The sequence below is a fragment of the Odontesthes bonariensis genome, chromosome 23 (assembly GCF_027942865.1).
Source record: "Odontesthes bonariensis isolate fOdoBon6 chromosome 23, fOdoBon6.hap1, whole genome shotgun sequence".
In the NCBI taxonomy this organism is placed as follows: Eukaryota; Metazoa; Chordata; class Actinopteri; order Atheriniformes; family Atherinopsidae; genus Odontesthes; species Odontesthes bonariensis.
In genome coordinates this window covers 23,936,954-23,960,538 of record NC_134528.1, presented here as the reverse complement: position 1 = coordinate 23,960,538, position 23,585 = coordinate 23,936,954, and the positions used below count along the sequence as shown (strand labels likewise).

General features: G+C 42.1%; 1 protein-coding gene across 12 annotated transcripts in view; it reads left to right on the top strand.

The window, feature by feature from the left end:
- cacna1g (calcium channel, voltage-dependent, T type, alpha 1G subunit) overlaps positions 1-22,338 on the top strand; it is a 192,798-nt gene extending 170,460 nt beyond the window's left edge. For 6 of the 12 annotated variants that reach the window (XM_075457857.1, XM_075457856.1, XM_075457852.1 and 3 more), the window contains 8 exons: positions 1,105-1,183; positions 1,395-1,516; positions 3,141-3,563; positions 6,481-6,633; positions 12,052-12,174; positions 14,268-14,472; positions 14,657-14,826; positions 20,601-22,338. In XM_075457857.1, coding sequence (XP_075313972.1) covers positions 1,105-1,183; positions 1,395-1,516; positions 3,141-3,563; positions 6,481-6,633; positions 12,052-12,174; positions 14,268-14,472; positions 14,657-14,826; positions 20,601-21,602 — 2,277 coding nt within the window. In that variant the 3' untranslated portion in view covers positions 21,603-22,338. Of the gene's footprint in view, positions 1-1,104; positions 1,184-1,394; positions 1,517-3,140; positions 3,564-6,480; positions 6,634-12,051; positions 12,175-14,267; positions 14,473-14,656; positions 14,827-17,029 lie in introns of all 12 variants that reach the window. The other 6 variants (XM_075457861.1, XM_075457860.1, XM_075457855.1 and 3 more) reach the window with 5 other exon arrangements.
- Positions 22,339-23,585: the final 1,247 nt, after the last annotated feature.

Sequence of the window (23,585 nt, the reverse complement as noted above, 5' to 3'; positions counted from 1 at the left end):
AATGTTTAGAATTTAAAAACCTGGTTACAGGAGGGGACGTGGGTGTGAGCATGTTGCTACACGCTAATTTACAGTGACAAGAACTCCTGGAGCTTTTCATTACCTGAGACAGCTGTATCAAAGCTGTTATTCCCAATTATCTCTGTCACTTTTATCTATAATCAGCAGCTCCTCATCCAGTGTGTAATGGACTTTACATTCAAATGGACACGGTGTCACCATTTCTTTCCACAGTGTAAAAGTGAAGCCCAAAGAACTTGAAAATCTAAACCTAGCCCCGATGCCATCTTGCACCGGTGAAGTCATTTGTGACTACAGTCTGCTGAGAAGTTCTAGTGTCTTGGAGACTTGACTAAGCCTAAGTTGCACTTTGTTAACTTTCATGAGAACTTACAAGATGTTTTCTTGTCATTTTCCAGATAAAAATGACCAGTGAAGTTACCCGAAATGGTTGCACATTCAAATATGAACATGATCTCACAGAATCACATTCACACACCGACTCCAAATCTTTTTGTCTGTCGTTAAAGGCAACGTATCCGGTCCCTTTTTCACAAGTTGACACACTTTGCTGAGGTCGTAATGAAACGTATGTGACATGCTTTGGTTAGAGCACGACAGAGAGATCACATCTCCTTAAAAAACTATGATGCTACTGCTGTTTTTTTTCATCCTCAGTTGAGATCTGTCGCTTCCAGCTACAGTGTAACCGAAGACTGGAACGCAAAGCCCACTCAATAACTCCTGAGCAATGGTATTAGTGTTTAAAAGGGAATTAGCAAAGAGCACCAAGAGCTTCCACTCTAAGTTTGTGTTTCTAATGTAGGAGGGTGGTGCATTCAGTTCTCTCTTTCATCGAGCCCTTTGGAAAGGCCGAGTTTGAATGTTGTGTTTATAAACAGTTACAACTGTTCCGCTGGAACGACTTCATGAGCTCATTTATCAAACATGAGAGACTGAAAGGCAGAAATAAAATGCTGGGGATACTGTGATAATCTCATCTTCTCAATCTCAATCTTCAGGACCTCTTTTAAGAACCTTGTCCTGGTTCTGCAGTCCAAATGAAATGACTAATCCCTCTCTTTGCCTGTTGTCTCTCTGCAGGTGGGCAATTTGGGTCTACTCTTCATGCTCCTCTTTTTCATCTTTGCCGCGTTGGGAGTGGAGCTCTTTGGTGGCTTGGGTAAGGACACTATTCTAGAGTCTTTTGTTGAAATACCAGATTGATCTCTCTAATTGTATCTCACAGCTTGCAAAGTAATAAGATGGCATCCTTTCATTGCAAAGCCCTGGGAAAAGCCTCAAATATCGTTCGATCTTTATGTCTTTAATTTTTCAAAATGCTCTGTGTTGCTCTCTCTTCATCGCTTCCCTCTTCGACCTTGTCTCCCCAGTTTGCGATGAGACCCATCCATGTGAGGGTCTGGGCCGCTACGCTACATTCAGAAACTTTGGGATGGCATTTCTGCTGCTCTTCAGAGTTTCCACCGGAGACAACTGGAATGGGATTATGAAGGTGAAACGCACACATGACCATATCAAATATTCGTTCTTACGCACTCAGTTCCAGTAGGTTAGGCAGGTAAACACACATTCAGCAGCTGTGCAACACACCTGTGGTAGTGGAGATGGGCTGTTTTTCTGTTTGTTGTCTATCTAAGCTTTTTGTCAAAACATTTACACTTGGACTGCAGATGTGCAAAGTCAAAGTCAGCCTGCTATGTTCATCCCCAATAAAATAAATAAATCTTGTGACACTGTAAATGTAAAAAAACCTGAATCTGGTTATCTGAATACCTCACAAACCGATATTTCATTTGAAACAGAACATAGAATACATATCAAATGTTTAAACTGAGGCCTTTTATTATTTTGGGAAAAATGTTAGCGCATGTTGAATTTGATGGCGGCAACACATCTGAAAAAAGTTAAGAAAGAGGAATGTTTAACACTGTGTAGCATTTCCTCTTCTTTTAACAACAGTATGTAAACATCTGGGAACTGAGATGACCAGTTTCTGGACCTTTAGAAGAGAATGTTGAATCTTCTTTGATATATTTATATAATTTATATTGTAAGCCAAATGTTTTCAACTAGTGAAAAGTCTGGACTATTACAAAGTCACATTGTTGTAATAGATTAAGGAACAGTTTGGCATTGTCTTGCTGAATTATGAAAGGCCTTCCCTGAAAAGGGAACTGATGGGCGCATTTTTAGCTGTAAATCCTGTGTACCTTTCAGTATTGTTGGGTTTTGACAAGAGAAGTGTTTCTGTAATGTAATCAAGCATGGGTTTTTCTTTGACTGATACAGCTTTAAGCTTCATTTGTGGATGGTATGGTGAGCTGTGTTCACAGACAATGATTTCTGGCAGTTTTCCTGAGCCCAAGCAGTGATTTCCACAGAATCACAAGTTTTGAAGATCACGGGTATCCAATATTGATTTTATTGATTGATCTTAATATTGCACAAAGTTGTCTGCAGATTCTCTGAATCTCTTGATGATATTATGTACTGTATGGAATGTTCAAAGTCTTTGAGTGACTCTGCCTCTCTGAGGTGCTCTTTTTATATCCAGTCATATTTCTGACCGGTTGCCAATTAATTATTTTAGTTTCAACATGTTCTTCCCGCTGTTTCTGTTTTAGGACCCCTTACATTTCCAGCCTTTAGCCCCCCAGACTTTTTTGAGACATGTTGCTTCCATCAAATTCAAGCTGATATTTTTCGTGTAATTCATTTTTTTTTTGTCTGACTTTTAACATTTGATATGTTTTCTGTGTTCTTTTGTGAGTCATTCCAATTAGTTTTTATTCACATTTTACATTATGTCCAAACTCTTTTGGAATTGGGGTTGTAGAGTGGCAGGATCTAAGTGTAAGGGGGTTGAATTTCCTACCAGAGATCTAACTTTACCTTCCACCTCTCCATTTTATGTGCTTGGTTTAAAAATGGTTAATGCTACAGGAGATAAAGGAATCACTGAAGCTTCTTTTAAAATTAGAAAATTAAACCAGTACTTATGATGGATGCCTCTGCCAGTTCATTACACTGAATTAAGACCCATTCAAATGAAAAAAAACACACCTCAGTTCTACAGCTTGCTGACATGTTCATGTTATGTTTCCATGGTTTTTCAGGACACGCTGAGGGACTGCGCCCAAGACACCGGCACCTGCTACAACACTGTGGTTTCTCCCCTCTACTTTGTCTCCTTTGTTTTGACCGCTCAGTTTGTCCTGGTCAATGTGGTCATCGCGGTCCTGATGAAACACCTGGAGGAGAGCAACAAGGAAGCCAAGGAGGAGGCGGAGCTGGAGGCAGAGCTGGAACTGGAGCGCCAGATAGAAGGGGGGGATATGGAAGCAAGGTCACCCCAGCTCCACCCTCTGGCACTGGGAATGGACAGGTCGAATTCTGGGGGTTCCCCCTGGAGATCCACTGGAGGTGGGGACATGGAGCAGGAAAGGGAAGGTCCTATGGACTCACCCATTGCTGATATAACCAGAGACTCTGTAAATATCAGAGCAGAACCCCCCTCACACCCGGAGCCACAGTTGGAGGTAAATACTCTTTTGGGTTTGTGTGTTCATTGTACATGGCGTGTGTGCGTTTAGGTTTTGGGGCTGGCATACCATGGTTGTACTGTGATTGTCATGTGTATTGTCGTGTGCTGTATTCATTCCATTCTAATGTGTTTTAACACTATATTTGACACAAAATATTGGGAATGCATGGAGAGAATTTCATTATATCTGGGACAGGCCACAGCCATGCACCTAAAGACAGAACTCTTTATGTCCGTGCTTGACAACAGAAACTAAGCTGGATTTGACATCACATGTACACAACCTTATTACTACTTTTAGATTGTTAGGTTGCTCTGTAGTCTTGGTTTATGTATTATGTTTACTTTCACATTATTACACACAAAAGTAGCAGTAATAAAGTGTCAGTCAGATTATTCTTCTCAGTGGTCAAAGCAGCATCCTGTGTGACATGACAGATGCTCTGAGGTCACTTCCTGCTGGTGGCCAGGCTGTAATGCCGGTCAGATGACCCCTACGTCTCTGGTCATTAGTTCTGACTCTGATCCAAACCATTAGTGCCAGGGAACACTGAACATGCCACACAGTATGTGAAATGATAGATTTTCTGCTCCTCCCTGTCTCACTATTAACAATTATAGACAATGTGTAGATAATAGGAATACGAAGACCTTTATTCGTCCCACAGTGGGGAAATTTAAAAAAAGATAATTTAAGCTGGACATGTTTATTTTAGGCTGTATGCACCAAACAGCCTGGCACTATCAGAAAATAATTGTAGATGCATTTATGTGACATGTATCCAGTATCATGGTTATGACAAAGGAAGTATTCCCTCTTTTAGCTCGTTGGGGTTTTTCCATGTATCAGGACATTAGAAAAAAATCCTCTTTAAATGAGGTAAACACAACCTCAGATGAACAACACATGATATATTGCTCTGTGTCATTATTCATTTAACAAAAACCAAATTGCAGAAGCAGTGTGTAAAAACTAAGCACTTCCCATTATTGAATATACCTTAAAATAAAATGACTTGAAGTAATAGTTTTCTCTATAACATTATCAGTCTCTCACATCATTGTGGAGGACTTTGGCCCGGTTCTGTTGTAGATTTGTTGCTGTGTTTGGGATCACTGTCCGGACCCAGTTTCAATTTAGCTTTAACTGTCAGACAGATAGTGTAAAGGAAGTCATGGTGGACTCAAGGTGTCCAAGTTATGTGTGGCTACAAAACGAGCCCAAATCATCAGCCCTCCACCACTGTACTTGATAGTTGGTATGAGGTGTTTTTGCTAATATGCTGCGTTGGGCTGTGCATTATGACCAAATATCGTCTGTCCATAAAACATTGTTCCAGAAGTCTTGTGGTTTGTTCAGATGCAACTTTGCAAACCAAAATTGTGCTGCCATGTTTTTTTAGTTAAAAAAAGGCTTTCTCCTGCATCAAGCCATACTTATTTTTCTAACCTTTTTTTTTACTGTCATGAACTTTAACATTTAACATGCTAACCAAGGCCTGTCTGAGATGTATCTCCTGGTTTTTACAGTTTACAGTTTCTCTGAGCATTGTCTGGCCTTGGGGTGAACTTGCTGGGACATCCAAGATTGGCACTTTTGGAACATTTTTCACTGTGGAATGATGGACTCCAAATAGTGTGGAAATTACTTTATAACCCTTCCCAGATTGATGGGCAGCAACAATTGCTTCTCTAAGATCATTGCTGATTTCTTTCCTCCTTGGCATTGTGTTAACACACACCCAAATGCTCCAGACCAGCAAACTTTTATAGAGGTGCTCACACTTGATGATGATCAATTGATCAAGTGAATTTAATGAGCAGCACCAGGCTTATATGTACCCTTTTAATTCCATTGTTAGCAGTCAGGGTGTAATTAATTGTTCACACGCCGCTCCTGCATTTTGGCTAAGTTTTATTAACAGTGATACCATAATTCATATGTTGTACATTAAACTTTGGAACCGAAAGAGGATGTACTTTGGATGTAAAGAGGACTATACCTCTAAGTCAAAATACTTTTGGACTATATTTTTTGTAAAATGTATTTCTCCACTGCAAACGTACAACACACAACACGGTTTTCTGATTACCGATATTTTCTATTGACATCGTAGACACCTGTCTGAAAGTGTCTGGTGTGGCTGACTACTTTAAAATGGAACTGTATACATTTTCATTTCTGGCTTATTATGGCTCAAACCGGGATGGTTTACAGTTTGTGCACGTTGGCCACTTAGTGTTTGTAAGTGCGTGTGTGTGTGTGTGTGTGTGTGTGTGTGTGCGCGTGTGGTCCCCACAGGCCACATGCCAGTCATTGACAGGTCACAGTGCCATGGGAAAGCTGAACCACAAGGTCTTGTTTTTCAGTTAAGCAGCTATTTCCAGACAGCAGGGAACTTTTGGGGATAGGAAACAGAGGTCTTGCTATCCTTATGTTCCCCTTCTAAGAAGTCATCCATCTTCCTCTGGTGTTTTACCAAAACATGAGTGGTTAGGCCACAATCTCCTCTTCATCCCTCTCAAAGATCAGCTCTATTGCTGTACTGTAGTGCCCCCCTGTGGGTGTGAATGGTAGCATATGTGAGTTTCAGTGGATTTGGATTAGGAGGGGGCTGTATGTACCCGTCTAAATACTAACAAGAGCTAAATTTGGTGTCTAATCTAGTTCTCCTATCTGGATGTGTTTCTTTTGTCATTTGTGTTTGTATGTCTGTATCTACCTGTCTTTTCTCCTCCTTTCTTTCTCTGTGGCCCCTTCTTCATTCCACATTTATTCATGTATCTGTGTGTGGATTTCTGTACTTTCTTTCATCCTTTCATTGTTTTCTTTTCAACAATTTCTTCTCTCCGATTTTTTTTCTTCTGCTTCCTTCTCCGCTCCTCTCTCTTTTCTCTCTGCATTATCCAAGTATGTCCAGCGGAGAGCGCTGTTTGACTCGGTCTCCCTGGTCATCCAGGGTTCAATGGAGGGGGAGTTGAGTTTGATGGACAACCTGTCTGGCTCCATCTGCCACTACTACGCCCTGCCCTCCAAGCCCAACACGCCCAGCACCGACAAAAAGGTCAATAATCACCAGAACACAGCTAACGATTCACTTCCCTCATTTAAATCATCCTGTGGTATTTATTATTCAACATGTAGGGCTGCATAAAATGATAAGCGAAATATATCAATACACTTTTTTTTATCTTTTTATTCTTTCCTTGGTGCCAGTCGATATTTTAGTCAATCGTATCATATGTGTCAAAGTTAAAATAACTACAAAAATAAATCAGAAAAATGATTCACCTCAAATGTGTTTTAGCTGAGGGAGACATCTCAGAGGCATTGATGGGTAAACCAGTCCACATGGTTAAATACCTTGTTTGAAATACTGTACTATAATTTTAAAATGTAACTTGCATGTCAGTAGGCCTACCCAGTGTAGAGAAATGCAGCCCAACTCAATGAACTAGGTTTAAAGGTTGGTGTATATATATCTTCTGCAATAGCATGCAGAGATGTTTTAGTATCAGAGTTTTTTTACACCTTAAAAAATGTCATAGTGGCATAGATGAGCAGGCAAGTTAGAATGAGTTTAACTATAAGATATATAGATCCACACAGGAGTTTTAATGTAAAGCGATCGAAAATATAAATTAACAGCACACGACAGACGGTGGCCTTATTAGTATGAGCTCGATATGCATCACAGAGACCAGGAAATAGTGAGGATCAGAAGAAGTAACGGTCTTCAAAGAAAAGACGTAAACTGTGCTGTGATGATAAGAAGGGCAGGACTACGCTGGTGTACTGCTGAGTTAGCAATGTTAGCTAACTACTGCTAGCATTTTCACATTACTGTAAAGTAGGGCTGGGCGATAAAACGACAACGATAGCTTATTCCTCGATGGAGATATGAAACATGGCCATATACTTTTCGATAGATTACATTCGTCCATCTTTTAACAGACAATAAGAATAGCCAATGACAACGAGAGTTGCGCTGCGCTGAACCAATCACGTGGCTTGAATGGAGCCATGCCAGTAGCTAGTCGTGGCGTGTTTGTTTGTGCTGCTGCAGCCATATAAAAAAAAGAAAACGAGTGCTACCTCGGAAGAAACGACAAAAGACGTAAGGGATGACATTGTTGATAAGAAGAGCCTGAATAGTTCGGTGGTGTGGAGTTTTTTGGGTTTTTTTTAAGTCCGACCCGAAACGTAGTGTGCACTGCAAATTATTTTGAGCACATGTTCAGACAAAGACAGGGAATACCACTAATCTTTTTCATCACCTGAAGCAGCGCCAAATGTTTCTGCACGGAGAATGCAAACTTTTACAAATACAGTAAGGAACAAATGTGAATCTTCCCCGAATAACAACGCCTTTGCACTAGCAACAGAAGACCATAGAGTCTGCTTTATCCAGTGCCATGCCATATGACAAAAAATCTAAGAGACTCTTAGATAAGGGGTTCAAGTGGATGCTAAAAGTTATGGATCCGATATATATCGATATCGACTGATATGAAAAAAAAAATAATTCTGATGTGACTTTTTCCCCATATCACCCAGCCCTACTGTTAAGTTTGCCATCACTTGTCAGAGTATAACAAAATTAGAGGTGTTTGTGTACTTCTTGAGCATTAAACAGGACAAAAACTGAATCTAATATCCAGGGAAAGCCTCAAAGGCTATTAGTAATACTACACACTGTACAACAAACATAAGCCACATTCAATTATATCAGACATTATAGTGGGAGAAAGAGGGTAAACAATTAAAAGAAATTAAAGAATAACTATCAAAATTATAAAAAAGAAGACTTGGTGTCTTGTCTGACTGCCGACAACCCGCCTACTCCAGCTGGCCTTCTGACCACTACCACCTACTCCCATGAGATTTGCATCTGGTTCTGCAAGATCCCTGTCTTAATGCTGCATTCTTTTGTCTGAGAAACCCACTATTATTTAAAACAACAAAATGCAGAAAGAACAGAACTATCAACATTTACAAAATCAAGTCTACAGACACATTAACATGGTACCAGCATGAAGCCCGCAGTTAGAAAACAGCACAAGCATTGTTTGCCTAATAAATCAAATATAAGTAACTATCATCCATCAGGTCGGGTAGGCAACAGTTTCAGGTGAGAAACCTAGATATCCCTCTTCCCAGCAACACTCTCTTGATACTCCTTGGGGGTTTCCAAGGCCAGAAGGCATACTGTATATAATGCCTCCAGCGAGTTCTGGGTCCTCCCCGGGGCCTCTTTCCAATTTTATGTGCCCGAAAAGCCTTGAGGTTTTAGGCAACCAGGAGGCATACTAACCAGATGTCCAAACCACCTCAGCTTACTCCTTTTGATGCGGAGGAGCGACGCCTCTACTCTGAGTTCCCTACTAGATGGCCAAGCTCTTCACCCTATTTCTAAGACTGAGCCTAGCCAACCTCTGAAGGAAACACATTTCAGCTGTTTGTGTCTGGGACCTTATTCTTTCTGTCACTGCTCAGATCTCGTTACCATAGGTGAGGGTTGAAACAAAGATGGACATGTAAATTGAAGACTTTGCCATTTTACCATTGCAAACTGAAGGAGTGCTCCTCATTTCCCGTTTCCTCGCTTCAGCGTCAAGCCAGATTTTAATGTTGATTTTAATGTTGATTGTTGTTGACGTTGCTCATGTTGGGGGTGGTGGGGGGGTAGTATGTGTGCAGTGTGGTTGTCGGTGTGATGTTGTGTGTGAGTTTATGAATTGAATTGATTTTATTACTGATTTTATTATGTAAAGCACTTTGTGTTGCTTTTTTCTTTAGTATGAAAGGTGCTATATAAATAAAGTTTGATTTGATTTGATTTTGATTACTGCTGATGAAGCCCCAGTCCATCTGTCAATCTCTTGCTTCAACTTGCCAATCTTGCTCATCTTGTGAACAAGATTTTGAGATACTTAAACTCCTCTGCCTGCTCTCAGGATCATGGGGATACTCAAACCCCTCCACCATATTAAGGTAGCATTTCTACAGAGGGGACATAGAAAGAATAGAATAGAAAAATACTTTATTCAAAGTAACATTCAAGTAACAGCAAACAATAAACAGAGGGGTAAAAGTACAAGGTAAATAAACCAGCACTAAAACAATATCTAACAATATGCTAACTTACTTTCATGAACTCATATCAAATTTAGAAAAAAATAACCCACTAAATTTTGTTCAACCCTGTCTTTCTGACAGCCTCACCTAGCTTAAAGGCTACTTTGTGAATAAATGTGCAACTGAGGGTAAGCATAGTTGCTGCAGTTTCCAATTAACTTGTTATGTCCTGTTCAAAAGAGATAAGCCGCATTCGCACTGTAGGAACCTTTGGCAGTTCCTATAACCTTTTAAGGAACGGGGCCGTTTTTTCCTGCATTCGCACATACAGGAACTCGGGACCATCTCCCTCAGTGCCTATAACCATTTTAGCTCCTTCTCCGAGGCTGGGTCTTTTCTGGGTTCAATAGGAACACATCTGACGGAGGTGTTTGGTGGTCGGTAGTTACGCCCCTTGTCATGTTGTCATGGCTGAAATGTTTACTCATACGACACGGACACAACCTGCGCATGTTTAATAAGTTAAACTCACACGTTGTCTCCTTTGTCTGCGGCGCTCTGCTCTCCTTTCTTCATGAAACGAAGAAGTATGGCCTGCGCTTGATCTTTACTCTCTCTGTGTGCTCTTCCAGCCTCGATGTTAGACACCCGATGTGATCGTCCATTATTAATATCACCATCATGCAGACCATGAACACGGTGGCCTCCCCGCTCTCCATATTAGCTTCTTGGTGGTGTTTTTTTCTTCTCTCCTTACTTTTACCGGGTTTTGTTTTGTTTTGTTTTGTTGTTGAATGTGGCGCTAAAGTAACACGTCGCTGACGCATACGGTTGCGTCGCATCAGTCCCGTTCTTAGAACGGCGTTCTTAGAACTGCTATAGTTGGCTATAGATGCCAACACTGAAATGCTCAAACTCAACACCTCAAAATAGCATCCAATGGTTGTAAGAAAACCAATAAATATTGTCAATGTGGCTACAACCATCATTTCTATTTATGGAAACAAACCACTGGAAACAAACAAGAAAATTGCTTGGTTACATATATTTTTTAAATAAGGCAGACTAAGCTAGTTTACTAAGATCTAGATCAAATTTCTTAAATCTTAATCTAAAATAACAGTAAGATTGTTGTGTGGACAAGGATGAACTGTCTGTAGAACTTATTTTTCTGTGGTAAAAGCATCCAATGCAATCTTTATCTCACAGCCCTACAGCCATCATTTAAATTTTTGTACAAACATTCCTCAGAACGGAATATTTCTGTCTTTCTTACCTGTTGTCCACCAAAATGCTGTTTGTCATATCCAGCCTCAGCTATGCTCTCATTCACTCATCCATTCATCACTGGCAGGTCTTTCGTCTGGTCCGACAGCTTCAGTGATATGTGTCCCCTGCTCACCTTGCTGTCAGTGTTTGTGTGTCTATTTGTAGGTGTGACGTGTTCGTTTGGGTGATTTCACACTTTTCCAGTCAGTCACAGCAAAGTGATAATCCCCCTAAGGCAATTCTGAGGCCAGCAAAACACAGTTTGGCACAGAAGGCTGCAGAGAAATGGCTTGATCAATGGGCTATGGATCACTGAGGCACTGAATAATGCATCTGGGTGCCTCCTTTTCTCGTTTAAAGACACAAATTGCACAGTTACATTAGCATTGCAAAAAAAACATCCTCTAAAAGCTTTAAATTGGTTCGAGATGTCAGTATTAGATGCTACAGGCCAACTTTCTTTTTCTGATACGTTAGCAGAAATGTTTTCCATTGAGTTTCAACCCTTGTTCCATTGATTCTCCATTTGCCCCTCAGAAAGCATTTTCCCTGGTAAACTTGTAGATGTAGATATAAAAAGCAGCTTCTCTAAAAGAAGCCAGAAATGCTCAAGACATAAACACTCTATGATTGAAGCCAAACTGCAGAGAATTTGGTAAAGTCATTCAGAAATATATAGCATTCTTCTGAATTTAGACATGCAGGTATTTAAACGTGTACAATTAAATCCCTATACATTCCAGTGTGCTTTGAACTGTGAATCTGAGAGTGTGATTGTTTCTTTTGCATTATTTCCAGTTGTTAGCTCTTCGTTCAGATTCATCTCACTACAATTTGTCCTCTTTGTGTCTGTTACAATATGGCTGCGAGTAACCCAAATTTACAGTTAGAGCGACGGTGATAAGATGTCTGAAGCTGAGATGAAAACATCATTACGCATGTGCCTGCAACCCTATCCTGACTCTTTTTCTTCTTCTTGTTCTACTCTAGCGCAGACTCCCCGTTGAAATACGTTGTTTAAAACTTAATTTTCCTGTTAGCTGCAGGGTTTTATGTGTGTGTCCTTCTTTTTGTGTTTCACACAAAGTGTGCGTTTGTTCTCTCTGTTCACCAGCAGTTGTCTCTTCCTGCCCAGATTCCTCTAGCGGAGATGGAAGCTCTGTCTCTGGCCTCTGAGAAATCGTGGTCCCTAGCTCTGACAGACGACTCAGCCCCCGACGATTTTAACCCCCTCTTTCTAAGCAGTCTGGAATGCAATGTACTGACAGTTCCTCTCTTCTCCGTCGCTCTTCCCTCTCCTCTGCTCTGTGGTAGCTTGTACTGTCTCCTTTTCAAGGAACTTTCAAAGCCATTTGTCCTCTCCCACTATTTTCACTCTGGGGTTTAACAGGTTTGGGTGGCAGGGGACAAACAACTGGGTGATACTTTAGCTAAATGGTTAATTCTAATACTGCTGGGATAGGCAGTAGACCCGACCGTGTGTTAAGCGGATATAGAAAATGGATGGATGGATCAGCTCAGAATCCAACTAAATTATGACCTTTGAAATTTCCTCCTTAAACGAGCTTATATTTCGACATGTACAGAGAGAAAAAATGTCCATTACAACTTTGCTTTATACAAAACTAATATGTGTAATAAGGTTCAGCTGCAACACGCTGCGGGAACAAACAAGATTCTTGTCATTTATTTATAATAAAGTATTTAAATTCCCAGCAACAACAATTAAACAAAACAAAAATAAATGACGAAATTAAGAAAACACACGGGTGAATTCCACTGAATGATGCTGTCCTGACAAAAACAGAAAAAAGTTCAGATAATCCAGTCAAATATTTAGGCCTAAAACATCACACTTTGCTGAAAACTGACAGACTGTTGTTGCATTATCTGAAATTAGACAGCAGTTGTGCCTTATCTTCAACGTTTTCCATGTCATAACCACTTTGTATGCAAGCATGTCCAATATTGCAATCTCAAAACGGAGCTCATGCCTTTAGCTTTTGATTGAAACCTGTCAAGAGCCAATAGCACTTGTCCATGTCTCGTCTTCAGGCTACAGTAGCCAATGAGAGTATGTTTTTAAAGGAAGTGTGAGCATGTTTTCTTCTAGACAGAGCCAGTTGCCAACAGTCCTAGGGATGACTGGATGCATCAACTAGCCATTAAAATTCCTATTATAAGTAGATATGATCATTTTACCATCTGTGTGCCTTTACATCACAAGCGTTGAAACCATGAGGAAAGAAACGTTGCTGCTGCCAGTTGTTTATGTGTGCGTCACTGTTGTTGAGTGTGTTTTTGGGTAAAATTAAACATTCAAATTCAGGCTCAGTCATTAAAGTGAAAATGAGTTGAATGTCATCTGGTGTGGGATGTAATTAACCTCCAATTTGGTTCATTAATCACATGGGTCCCCCAGAGAGGGCCTAAGAGAGAGTCTAATCTTGGCTTGCACTGCAGTGGGATCAATATATATTTGATCAGAAACATTGCGGCCAACACAATGCTGTCAGTGAGACCGTTTGGACAAGTACAAAGTGAGAGGGGAGTGAAGAGGTAGAGGAGCGCAAGTGGCCTTGAAAGACCTTGACGAATCTAACCATGTGCCCACTAGATTTCTCCTTCTCATTCCACATTCCAGCCTGGTGTTGTTTTTACTTTCCAGTCCAGTGCAGTAGAGTAGTGCACCTCCTCACTTGCCAGTTTGCAGTTTTCTCTCTGCCCTCTCTGCCTTTATCTTCTCTGCCACTCAATCGTTTCCTTCTCTGTTCTTTCCTCTCTTTAATGTTTTCAGTTTTCTGTCTTTTGACTCTCTGCTTTAGATGTGAGTCCCCGTCTCTTCTCTCCATCCTTTCCCTGTCTGTCTCTCTGTGTTTGTACTGTCTTTTGTCCTCTGTTGCAGTAGTCTTTGCTCCACTCGGAGCTGTCCTGTGTTTGTTGCAGGGGTTGTTAAGTGTGTTGGAGTTCCAGTAGCTCTGTGGTGGATGTTAAACTGGTTCTGCAATGGGTTCAGGCTGCAGCACACTGTCCAAGCTGACACACAGTCACGGAACAGGAATGTGTAAAGTTACATGGCTCGGGGGTAAAAGCAGACAAAAGATGCCAAGTGTCTTGCACTTTAAACAGAATTGGAGACGTTCCTGTGATCTGTGGCAGCTCTGTGCCAGTCAGCTCCAATGTGCAAAGATCCTGTCTGTTCTCTATGTATGCTGACGATCACTGCCTCTTTGTTCCCATGGTGTTTTAGAGAGCAGCTGTGAATGTCTTAGAAAGTGTGTTTGAGTTAAAGAGAAGCCACAGCCGCAACTCGGCCCAGAGGAACCCTGACTCTCTGTTCTGTTTGTCCAGCCGGATCAGCTCAGTTCGGGGGAGCCACTGAAGGAGAACTTGCTGAGTGTCAGAAAGCCCGCGGTCGGACGCGCCCACTCACTGCCCAACGACAGCTACATGTTCTTCCCCATGCAGCCTTTTGGTCCTGCCACTCCAGTTCCAGCACAGCTAGCACAGTCACAGGGGCCCCAGCACACACTGGGCACCCACAGGCCTCAATCAGGTAATGCAGGATATCTGTTTATATGTCAAAGAATGTCTCAAGAAATTGCTAAATGGTGGCTTTCTCATTCGACTGACATCAGCTCAGGAAGCTGCAGGTTGTTTCCTCTGAGGTAAACACGTGTACAGTAAATTGCTTTGCTTTGTTTTTTTGGTTACCTGTCGCATCTCTACTCCACGTACAGGCTCCAGTGGCTCGGTGCGCTCGCAGCCTGAGGAGTTTTCCCAGCAGCTGACTGTTCCCACAGACTTCTTCAGACCCATCAGCCCCCACAGCCACTCAGACTCCGAGAGTATACCACGACAGCCCCCTCCCAGACGCACACACACATTCAGCCGCACGCTCCGCAGACAGGTGACAACATAACATTGTTTTCACTCTTTTCAAGTATTTCAATACTGTGTTCCAGTCTTGATCCACCCCTCTTCATATTTTGCTTCCAAGGAGCCACTTTCTTGCAATATTTCAAAGTAGTAGTTCTCCAGAATTTGTTTTTTCTTTGGACATTTGATGCTTTTTCACTATTTTCAGTCCAGTCCTTCTGTTTCAGAGGAATGGTTTTTTTTGTTTGTCAAAGAACCAAATTGTGCCTTTAGGCACCTTGTTACTTGCTGCCTGTCACAAAGACACATCGTTTGTTGCCATTTCTTTAGTTGCATCTATGAAAACTGTCAAAGACAACACAGTTTGACAGACAGAAAATAGTATTCCTCCAACGAAAAGGTGATTCCCAAAGAGCTATTAGCTGAAACCTTGGCATATCTCAGCATGGTGTGCAGTGTGTGAAATCTGAGAAAGTGTCAAGAAGGTGGCAGGCCTAAAAAGTATCTACAGTAGGTGAACAGTGTCTGAATGTGATGAGAAAGATGAAAGAAGAAAGAGGATAGATAGCAAAGACCTGACACAGGACCTGAGAGATGCATTTGATCTTTTGGCCCAAGCCTCATCAGAAATGGTCTCCATGGAAGGGTGGCTGTCAAGAAGCCATTCTTAAGGAAGGGAAACAGGGAGAAAAGGCTGAGCTATGCCAAATGACACAAGAAGTCACTGAAAATCAGTGGCAACAGGTCTTATGGAGGGATGAATCCTTCCCAGAGCCAAAACCTCAACATCGTTGAAACAGCGTGGGATCATCCTGACAGAGAACGGAACAGAAGGCTGCCAACATCCAAAGAAGAGCTTTGGGATGTCCTTCAAGAAGCCTGGAGAACTATTCCTGGAGACAGAGGTGTCAAAAGTAATCACATTCATTACCCAGGTAGAAGAATAGATACTAGAGTTTAAAAAGACTTCTGTAGAAGTTGAACTATCAACAAAGAAAAAAAAACATCAAATGTTATAGGCCCCCTCACCACAGAGGCCTATAGCGCACTACATGATCTCCCCTCCAACAACATCATTTTTCTAAAGGCCATAATGACTATGATGTTATATTAAAATGTTAATGTTGAAAAATTTGGGATGCACGAGGCTACCTGTTTCAGCCTCATCTATGCCCAATGAAAATGTATGCATTTTAGTATAATGCAAATACATTAAAGAACCATATATGTTTGCTACTGAGCATTAACGTGTTTCATGGAGCGGAAGATTGGGACATATCTGAAACGGAGCAGGTGAGCCTGGCAGGGGGACGAAGCAGGAGTGATGGCAGCGGAGCGCAACACTGAAGCTTCGATACGTGCTTCAGACCGTGAAATACAGCTCCATAGAACCACTGCTTCGAAGCTTGCTTGCGTGTGACGTGATTTGTAACGTGCAGGGGCGATGGATCGTGTACAGACCAATAGTGTGTCGGAATGGCATATGTTTATACTTCTCATCCGATCGCAATCAAATTCAATCGATGTTTTTTCGAACGATGAAAAAACCCAGGCCGAAATGAAATACGAGTAATGAGGCTGTTTTGAAAATGTAAGGAGTAGAAAGTACAGATAATTGCATGAAAATGTAAGGAGTATAAGTAAAAAGTCGGCTGAAGAATAATTACTCCAGTAAAGTATAGATACCCCAAAAATTCTACTTAAGTAAGGTAACAAAGTATTTGTACTTCCTTACTTGACACCTCTGCCTGGAGACTATTTAAAGAAATGACAGAAAGCTTGGCTGTGTTGAAGGATAAAGGTGATCGTACCAAATATTGACTTATAAGCTTATGAGAGCAGTATAAACTTAATTTTTGCCTCATATACTATATTTCTATATATTCCCATTTATGTTTCCACATATTTCAATAAATTGCTGCAACTATTTTCTATTTTCCAGGCAGTATATGAAAAAAAAAAGGGTGCTTCGAGACTTTTGCACAGTGCTGTATATAATCACATTGTTACTTCTGTGGTTCTTAAAAGTTTGTCCTTAAAGCAGATGAGCACAAGCCTTCCTTCAGAGTGGCCGTAAATCTCCACTGTAGAGGCTCTGCATGTCCTTAACAATTTCATTTTCTCCCCCCCCCACCCACCCACCCCCTTTCCCGCTCTTCCTGGTTTTCCTGTTAATTTGCAACTTCTCTGCCGGCTCATTCTTCCACGCCGTATCTGTTTATTCTTGATCTCAGCTCAGTTGGGCCCAAAAGCCGCCTGACCCTGAGCTTCTGCTCAAACACAGATACTCCTGTTTCTGAAAGAGCAGCAAAGCAAGCAGATTTTAGCTACAACTGGGCCTTTCAGAAACAATGAACTCACGTTCATCGACAGAGACACTTACAGACCAATAGACCCATACACACACACATGCAGCTTCCCCTCTTTTGACCCTCATTCACCCAGATGTTTATTTTTACATCTAACCATCAACCAACAGAGCATCCACAACTGTCTAACAGGCAGTTTTTCCAGTCAGAAACATAACTTTAAAGGGAGTTTATTCATTATTCTCTATTGTCTTACACACGAGTGGAGCTAAACTACGTATCAATGTATTACTTCATGTTCAGAGGAGTGATAGGTTGTATTCTCGCCAGATGCAGGAGAAATGTGGCAAAAAATCCACCCACAATGCAGTGCGCCAAATGCATCACCAACTATACAACTCAGGGGATTCCTAATAAACAGCAAGTGCTGTCCGTATGCATTTGACCCTTTTGTACTCACAGTATCACGATGATAGAACACCAGAAGATTTTGTAACTCCCAGCTTAGTCCTTGAAGAGTGCATAGTTGTTAACCAGGGCGAGTGCAGTACTTGTTGTACTTGAGCCCATTTTGTTTAAAAAAAAAAGAGTGATCATTGTTAGTGTTGTTCCAGGGTGTACTTCTGTGATTTGATGTTGGGTGTTGCATTGCTGTGTCTGGCTCTCAAGCTAGATTGCAATGTCTTTCTTTGACCACTAGGCGTCTCTGTGGTCACACCATTCAGGGCTCATGCAGGGAAACCCATGACTCCAAGCAATTCTCAAAGCACTGGGCCCTAAAACACATGCATATGCTTTCACTTCCTTGTCGCCACAGATTTAAGACCCTCTTTGACTAATCTTTGCTGGCCTGACAGCTGTGAGGGATGAGGAAAAGTTCACAGAGAGATTCCGGCAATTATTTTTCTTTCTAACTCTTCCTTCCCTTCAGTAGTTGCGTCTGTTTACCCTCTGTCCGTTGGCCTCACACCCTGTGCACAGTTCTGTGTAAGAGTTAAGGACGAAGGCAACACTGATCAGGATTTGTATGGAAATTATACCAAGACAACCCTACTCTGCTGGCTGTTTGCAGGGTTTGTGTCAGTGGACAGAGGTTAGATACATGAAGTCTGGCTCAAAGCTCAAAGTGTCTGGCAGCAGTCTAAACAGTGGGTCCTGATGTCCTATTTGAATAAAACACACACACACACACACACACACACACACACACAGATATTCGTCTTCCTACTAAGAAATATTACTAAAGAACGGATATGGTTTCTTGGCTAAATCTTCTCGTGTAAATTGTTAATTGAATTACAGCAAATTTGCCTCAAGTCTAGATTTATTTCAGATAAACAGGAAAAAGTCTCCGTTCACTGCTGATCGTATTTCTAATCCTTGGGAAAAAAAAGCTCCACTGAGAGAATGTGGATGACGACTAAGAGATGGAAGTTTGAGCTGTTAGATTACAGTCTTCAAGTACCGAGGAACCAGACTTTCCTGTAAATTTTTAAAGTGGTCTTGATCAATAGTTCTCCAGGCGTTCAAAGTTTTTCTTTGACATCGGCTGCATTTTCACTCATTTTCAGTCCAATCCTTGTACCTGATCGTCTTCGGAGCAATTAGGTTTTTTTTGTTTCTTAAGCCACTTAACGCTGACCTATAAAGCAATCAAGCATGCACGAGGTTCCTAACTCAGAGATGAACCAGTGTTTTTTTTCAACGCATAACAGACAACTTAGCAAAGAACCAATTTCAAATAGTATCTTTATGCCCTTTTTTACTAACAGCCTGTGACAAAGACACATAATTTGTTTCCCATTTATTTAGCTTCATCTCCAAAAAATGTCACAGATAACACAGTTTGACAGACAGAAAATAGCATTTTTGCAGCAACAAGGTGATTCCCAAAGAGCTATTAGCTGAAAACTTGGCATATCTCAGCATGGTGTGCAGTGAGTCCCTAAAACAATAAAGGAAACTAAACAAGTGGGGGACAAAAGAAGGTGGCAGGCATAAAAAAAAAAAACTATCTGCAGCAGATGAACAGTATCTGAAAGTGACGTCCTAAAGAAATAGGAAATCCAACAAAGACCTGACACAGGACCTGAGAAATGCATCCGGACCTTCGGTTGATCCTCGGAGTATTCCTCCACCGAAAAGGTGATTCCCAAAGAGCTATTAGTTGAAACCTTGGCATATCTCAGCATGGTGTGCAGTGTGTGAAATTTGAGAAAGTGTCAAGAAGGTGGCAGGCCTAAAACGTATCTACAGTAGGTGAACAGTGTCTGAAAGTGATGTCCTTAAGAAAGAGGATAGATAGCAAAGACCTGACACAGGACCTGAGAGATGCATTTGATCTGTTGGCCCAAGCCTCATCAGAAATGGTCTCCATGGAAGGGTGGCTGTCAAGAAGCCATTCTTAAGGAAGGGAAACAGGGAGAAAAGGCTGAGCTATGCCAAATGACACAAGAAGTGAACTGAAAATCAGTGGCAACAGGTCTTATGGAGGGATGAATCCTCCCCAGAGCCAAAACCTCAACATTGTTGAAGCAGTGTGGGATCATCTTGACAGAGACCGAAACAGAAGGCCGCCAACATCTAAAGAAGAGCTTTGGGATGTCCTTCAAGAAGCCTGGAGAACTATTCCTGAAGACTACTTAAAGAAATGACAGTAAGCTCGTCTAAGAGCGTTCAGGCTGTGTTGAAGGATAAAGGAGCTCAGACCAAATATTGACTTTAAAGCTCATGAGAATTGAATGAACTCTGCCTTGCACAAGTTGCAATAAGTCACTGCACCTTTTTCCTATTTTCCTGGGAATGTTTAAATGAAATGAGGGGTGGCTTAAGACTTTTGCACAGTACTTCAACATGGAAAAAAAAAGAAAAGAAAAAAACCTCCAGAGGATTCAAGATCTTATGAAATATTCTGAGACAAGTTATGAATAACTAAGCATGTTGTACTCCAGAAAAACATTTACCACCAAACAAAGCATGTTATTCCAAAGTTTTGCTTGTAGATACACATCTTAAACTCATAATTGAGGAGTGCACAGAGAAACTCTGCACACACATTGTTCAGCGCAGTTTCACACTCAAACATCCGAGCTAAGAGCACGCAGAAAGCATCCAGTCATGTCAGGCGTTGTTTACCCAACGTAGTTCTGTCAAATGTTGAGCTGCAATACTGACATTGAGCAATGCAGTTCACAGCCTCTGCATTTCTGGGTTATAATTCATGGCAGAATGTTGCAATTCATCCTCTCCACAGTAAAAAAAAGTACAGAGAGGACTGTGAGAACAAACGGGCCAGACTGCGAGCTTTGACCCAAACTGCTGCTTTTTATCCTCATCACCTCACACTAACAAGTCTCCCCCTCTCATCCTCTCTGATCCTAAATCTCGGCCTCCCTGCTTCCCCCTTCTCCTTCTCCTCATTCCATTTTTACCTCCATCTCCTCGCCGCTCCCTCTAATTATTTTACTCCCCCTCCCCTCCATGACCCATTTTCCAGGTCGCCGTCTCCGCAGATTCTCAGGAGGCGCTTTGTTCAGACGGAGGGGAGAGCAGTGAAGGACTTGTGAATGTGGCCTCTTTGGGCCTACCTCCATCCCCCTGCTCCTCCTCCTCCTCCTCCTCCTCCTCCTCTTCCTCCTTCTCCCATCATCATCAGCGTCAGCAGCAGCCTGCTCTCTGCCTGGTCCCTGCCACACCGGGCGCCTCCCCGAAACACTCGCGCCCCGGCAGCGTGCACACCCAGCACCACGACCAGCACTGTCTCGCCTCCTACTCCTCGTCATCCTGCCCCTTGCCTCCTCCGCCCTTACCGGCCAGGAAGCAGCAGCAGGAGAAGGAGGCTTCAGAGGATCAGGAAGTGTCCCTCATCACCCGCACAGTGTTGGCCGGCAGCGACGACATCGCGGCGGAGGGTGGCAGCAATAGCAGTAATGAGGGTCACGGTACCTACGCAGGCTGCCAGGATAGCGAGAGTACATGTTTGAGGCAGCTGAAGAGGTTCCACAGCGTTGACACGCAGGGCCGTAGCACCCTCCTGCCCCGCCCCGGCCCTTACTCCTGGCTGGACGACCCGCGGCGCCACTCTGTAGAGGTATGCTCGGCGGCGGATTCCAGCCCACAGCGCAGCACCGCCTCCACATCTTCCGGCTTCGTGTCTCAGGCCGACAGCCTGCAGATCCCCACCCAGACCTCACTGCCCTCTCCCCGCCGCAAGAAGAAAATGAGCCCGCCCTGCATATCTGTGGACCCCCCTGACGGACCCCAGTGTGGCCTATACCCGGGCCTTGGTGGGCTGGGGGAGTTGGGGATGCCCCCTCCTCTCCCCAGCAGGGACACTTGCCTGAGGAGGAGAGCGCCCTCTAGCGATTCCAAAGACTCATTTGACCTGGGAGTCGGAGAGGGCTCCGGACAAGACGGAGGCTTACCCAACCCCAGTACCAACCCCAAGCTATTGACTCTTCCCAGCTTCTCTTTTGAGAAGACAAGCTCTGAGCACTGAACACTGATACTTCAGTCCCATAGACACACACACACACACACACACACACACACACAGCCAGACGAACCCTCCACACACACAAACACACGATGCACTCTGTGTATCTGTGATGGTGATAGTTCTAGTAATAATGCTGTAGAAAGTAATAATGGTAAAAACTACAACAAACAGTGAAAAACATCCTTGGTTTCATGAGGAGTGCGGTACTGTAGTAGCGTGACCATCCCTTGTCTTTGTATTGTTACTGCCAAAAACAACCAGAGAAGAAGTGAACACCTGAAACATCAAACAAGACTGTTTCTCTTCTGCAACACCTGCATGCCGCTGGCTGCAGCTTGACCCCAAACCTCTGGAGCAACAAGAACAAGAGCACCTGGGATTTGGCGCCCTCTGTGGTCGCTGTCAGAACTGCCTGGTGTTGCACAGGGTGGACCTGGACAGTGGAGGTACAAAGCAATATGAACGTTTTAGAGACACTATTTTCTTAAATTATTGGGCCATAGTGTTTGTACAGGATGTTGTTTTTAATTTCATTCAGCTGTTATTTTCACATCTTTTTTGTTTGCGAGGTGTTTTTCTTTTTTGGGTCAACAATGGTTTGTCTTTTTTTCACTGTAGGATATTTCTAGCTTTCTTGGTTTACTGAGGAAAGTAAACGTTTTTCAAAGTGCTGAAAACCATGTATTTGTAGGAATAATATATAAATATATATGAAAAAATATATATATAAAAACAACTCATTAAACTGAGCTTGGATTTTTAAGCACACATATCAGACCGTGGTGGGTTTTGATTGTTCGAGGAAAAAGGAGGTTACGCTTCAAGGTTTTATATTGATTGCTTGAGTCTCTGCTGTATTCCACACGTCCCAAATCTATCTTTACAGGATGTGAAGACTGAATTGCTGAAGAGCAATTTGAACAGAGCAACCATTTCAGATTGATTATATACTGACTTTTTATTTAACTTCTTTCTGCTGAGCTGAACAAGGACCCAACAGCAGAATTAGTCCTCGTGTCATTGGCGTAGAAAGGTCTGCCCGCTGCAGGAATATGACTAATCAGGTCTTGTTGAAGCTTTTGGTTTGCATTTTGAAACTGTGAAAAAGAAAAACTGAATGGAAAACACTTCCAAAAAGAGGTGGTTTTTGATTGTTTCAAAGAAAACACAATTTCTTTTTTTTTGGGGGGGGGGTGACACAACAAGGATTAAAATGACATGACTCAGCTGCTGTTTCCTGTCTGAACCGGCTAACAATAAACTCATGTGGGCATCTCCCCATATATTATATAAAATCCCAGATATTCCAAGAGATGAAGAGAAAGTAAAGAATAAGAGAAAAAAGAAAGAAGAGAAAGTAATTCACAAGGAAGAGCTCACTCCATTTTCTGCTTTTGGATGTCCAACGTAGTTGTTTGTTTTCTTCCTCATCAAGGTTTGTTTCCTTTAAGGTGAACTACTTTCTTTACTGAATTACAACCATGACCAACATAGCCTATCCCTCCATCCTCTGGTGACACTCAAACCAGTTAATGGAAACTTGTCTGATGTCTTTTATCAGTCCCACTTCAAATTATTTCTCTGCGCTGGCTCCAATCAGCATTGATGGGGACACAATATCTGGGTGCACATATCAATTTTTACCAAGGATGCTGCGCTGTCCACTTTCACAGAGACATATGTTTACCAACCATATCATCTCACATGGTGGCTTTAGGACTGGTAAAGTTCTTAGTCACTCTACATGGAGCTGGTATCCATGGTCTGCTAATAACTAGGGCTGGGCAAGTTAACTCGTTATTATCGCGTTAACTCGTTAATTATTTAACGTAGATAAATATTTTATCGCGCATTATCGCAGGTTTTATTTATTTATAAATTTTTTCTATTAAAAAAAAAAAGAAAATTATTATATTATGGGGCTATATTATGGGGCTTTTGTGCCTTTAATGGATAGGAAAGTTCAGAGAGACAGGAAGCAGG